This window comes from Cyprinus carpio, chromosome A9, assembly GCF_018340385.1.
Source record: "Cyprinus carpio isolate SPL01 chromosome A9, ASM1834038v1, whole genome shotgun sequence".
In the NCBI taxonomy this organism is placed as follows: Eukaryota; Metazoa; Chordata; class Actinopteri; order Cypriniformes; family Cyprinidae; genus Cyprinus; species Cyprinus carpio.
Genome location: NC_056580.1, coordinates 30,180,720 through 30,183,219, shown reverse-complemented (window position 1 = coordinate 30,183,219; position 2,500 = coordinate 30,180,720). Strand labels below are relative to the sequence as shown.

At 37.5% G+C, this 2,500-nt stretch overlaps 1 protein-coding gene across 1 annotated transcript in view; it reads left to right on the top strand.

Moving 5' to 3' along the window:
* Nucleotides 1-2,500, top strand: part of LOC109080975 (rab3 GTPase-activating protein catalytic subunit-like) — a 64,733-nt gene that overhangs the window by 61,105 nt on the left and 1,128 nt on the right. Inside the window, exon 23 of the mRNA XM_042764474.1 lies at nt 2,210-2,230. Coding sequence (XP_042620408.1) covers nt 2,210-2,230 — 21 coding nt within the window. The remainder of the gene's footprint in view (nt 1-2,209; nt 2,231-2,500) is intronic.

Sequence of the window (2,500 nt, the reverse complement as noted above, 5' to 3'; positions counted from 1 at the left end):
TTAATTAATATTAAAATCTGAAATTTGAAACTTGAGATGATAAGCTAAATATGAAACTAAAAGCACCAGTAGGTAGCGACAACTCAACGAGTGAGTCACTGAATCACTGACTTACTCGATTCGTTCAAAATCATGGATTCATTCAGTAACGAATCACTGCTGTGTGTTGATCAGAGATGCTCAACAGTTCTGCTGTGGCTTTGATTGAACTATTTTCATTTGTGAAACTGGTAAAAAAAGACAATATCGTGAACAAAATGTCACACAATATGAACTTCTTGTTTATTGAACTGTTGTATAAATGAATCTCATTTGCAGTCGTGCAGATTTTGGGGAAAAGCAGCACTCTTGCTGCTGTGATATCTCTAAACTATATCATATGATATAAATATTAGAGGGTGATCATGACGACTTTAACAGCAGGACGAGCCACAGCTTTAAAAATACATTTAAAAATCTGCTGGAGATGTTTTTGCTGTTTGTCATAATTAGCTAAATTAATGAAATGCGGCAGATGTCTTAGTTTCATTTAGAGCTGTAATGTGACACAGAGGTAATTAAACGCCGCCGAGTGATTTGTTTAAAAAAGATTCACTTGTTTGGAGTCTGACGGTTAAACAGCATGTTTGATGAACGGCTTGTGTTTGGGTTACTTAGAGTTTTAGTTAATGGAACTAGTAACTGACCACTCATCAGTGTGCTAACTAGTAGCTGGTCAATGTCATAGAGAACTTTCCAGATCAGATTAATAGATTCCAATTGATTTCACTGCAAAATCTGACCTGGAACACACAGAGAATGTCAGCAGAACTGCAGTTTTACGCTAAATTGAATGCAATATTTTTTCTTTTGATTTTGAGATGAATCAATCTGAATGTGTTTCCGTATAATTGACCCATGAGTCACCTGAAACCTCATTAATTTACCCTGTTAGTATTAGTCTCTTCCATGTGTATCGTCGTCATTCCCAGGATGCACTTGTGCTTAATGGTCCCAGTGTAAAGTGTAATTCTCAGCTATTTACAGTTAAACAGGCTTATAATGTGATATTAGTGTTGAAATGTCAGCGCTGCGGTGCTTGGCTTGAGCTTCAGATGCTCACGAACGAGATCTGCGCTCACAAGTTTGCTTTAAGTGAGAACTGTTTGAAATGGAGTTTGTTTGCCTGGAAATCTTCCTCAATTACCGTCTGCGTGTGTGCATGTGTGAGGACTAAATTATAGCCTGTGTGTTGCCAGGCTGCAAATAGAAAGGCAATAATTATCCCAAGCATCCCCATGTAAAGCATGTGAAATCAGGGATTCAAATGAGGTGAGATTTCCTGGAAGAAAGAGAAAAGAGAGAAAGACAGACTCACAGAGGAGCGACAGCGGCTGCTTTTGTTGCATGTGTTTGTGGGAATGTGCTTGCATTGATCGTATTTGCTCTGATTGATCTTGTTTTGGATGTTTTCAGTGTGACTCTGGTGAACAGAAAAAGTGGTGCCGTGACCCGGGCACATCCAAAGCATGCACCAATGATCAATCAGATTCATGAAATAATACGTTTCTGTTTCTTTAACCTTCAGAATGAACATTATACAGAAGAACCTTATTGTTTTGCACATTTTTACTGTTTCCTGTTTAGGAATGAATCTCACACTTGGATTTCAAACCAAAACAGAAAAAAGGAAGATGTCATAGGATGCTTAAATAAGTTCAAGCTTATGGAACCATTAGTATTATTGTACATTTATTTTCATCATGATAATTAAGCACATTTCCATTCCCAACTCATTTGTTAAAAGCAGTAGCTGTACTGTTTAATTTAAAATCAAGTCACATTTATTTCTGTAGCGCTTTATTATCCAGTACAGATAATTATCAAAATATGAGACCAATTCAGATTCTCCTGTAAAGTAGCTCTAAAGAAGTCATTATTCAGATCAGTGTAGATTCAAATCTGTTCAGTAACTGTAAAATATATTTTTTGCCCATTTCAAGATTATAGTCACTATGAAAAAATGTGCTCAATTGTCATTAAAATATTGCTACAAAAATCTCTTTAAATCTCTTCATGCTGATTTTTGTGTGGAATGTGTTTGTGAGATCAATCTAAAGCATGCGACACACACTGAACGTTTACAGATGGCTGTATTTTGTTGTTGTTTTTCTTCATGGTTTGTTTGTGTGTTCTCTCCTAACACTGCTTGTCTGTCACTCTCGTGAAGTTGGCCGACTCCAGCGACGAGGTAAAATCTAACATCTGACACTATACGACACATCAGTGTGGAATCATGTCTGTTATCTGAACGCTAATCGCTGTTTTCTGATTACACGTGGTGTGGCAGGGCTTCCTGATGGACGTGGAGGTTGGTTCTGTAGAGACAGACCGTGATGTTCTGCTGTAGTTAGTCTCGTGTTTGTGTTCTGGGTTCAGAATGAGATCCGTTTGAGAGACAGTGTTCATTATCACCAAAAATGATTTCAGCACGTTTCTGTTGTGCGTACCAATCCCTGTC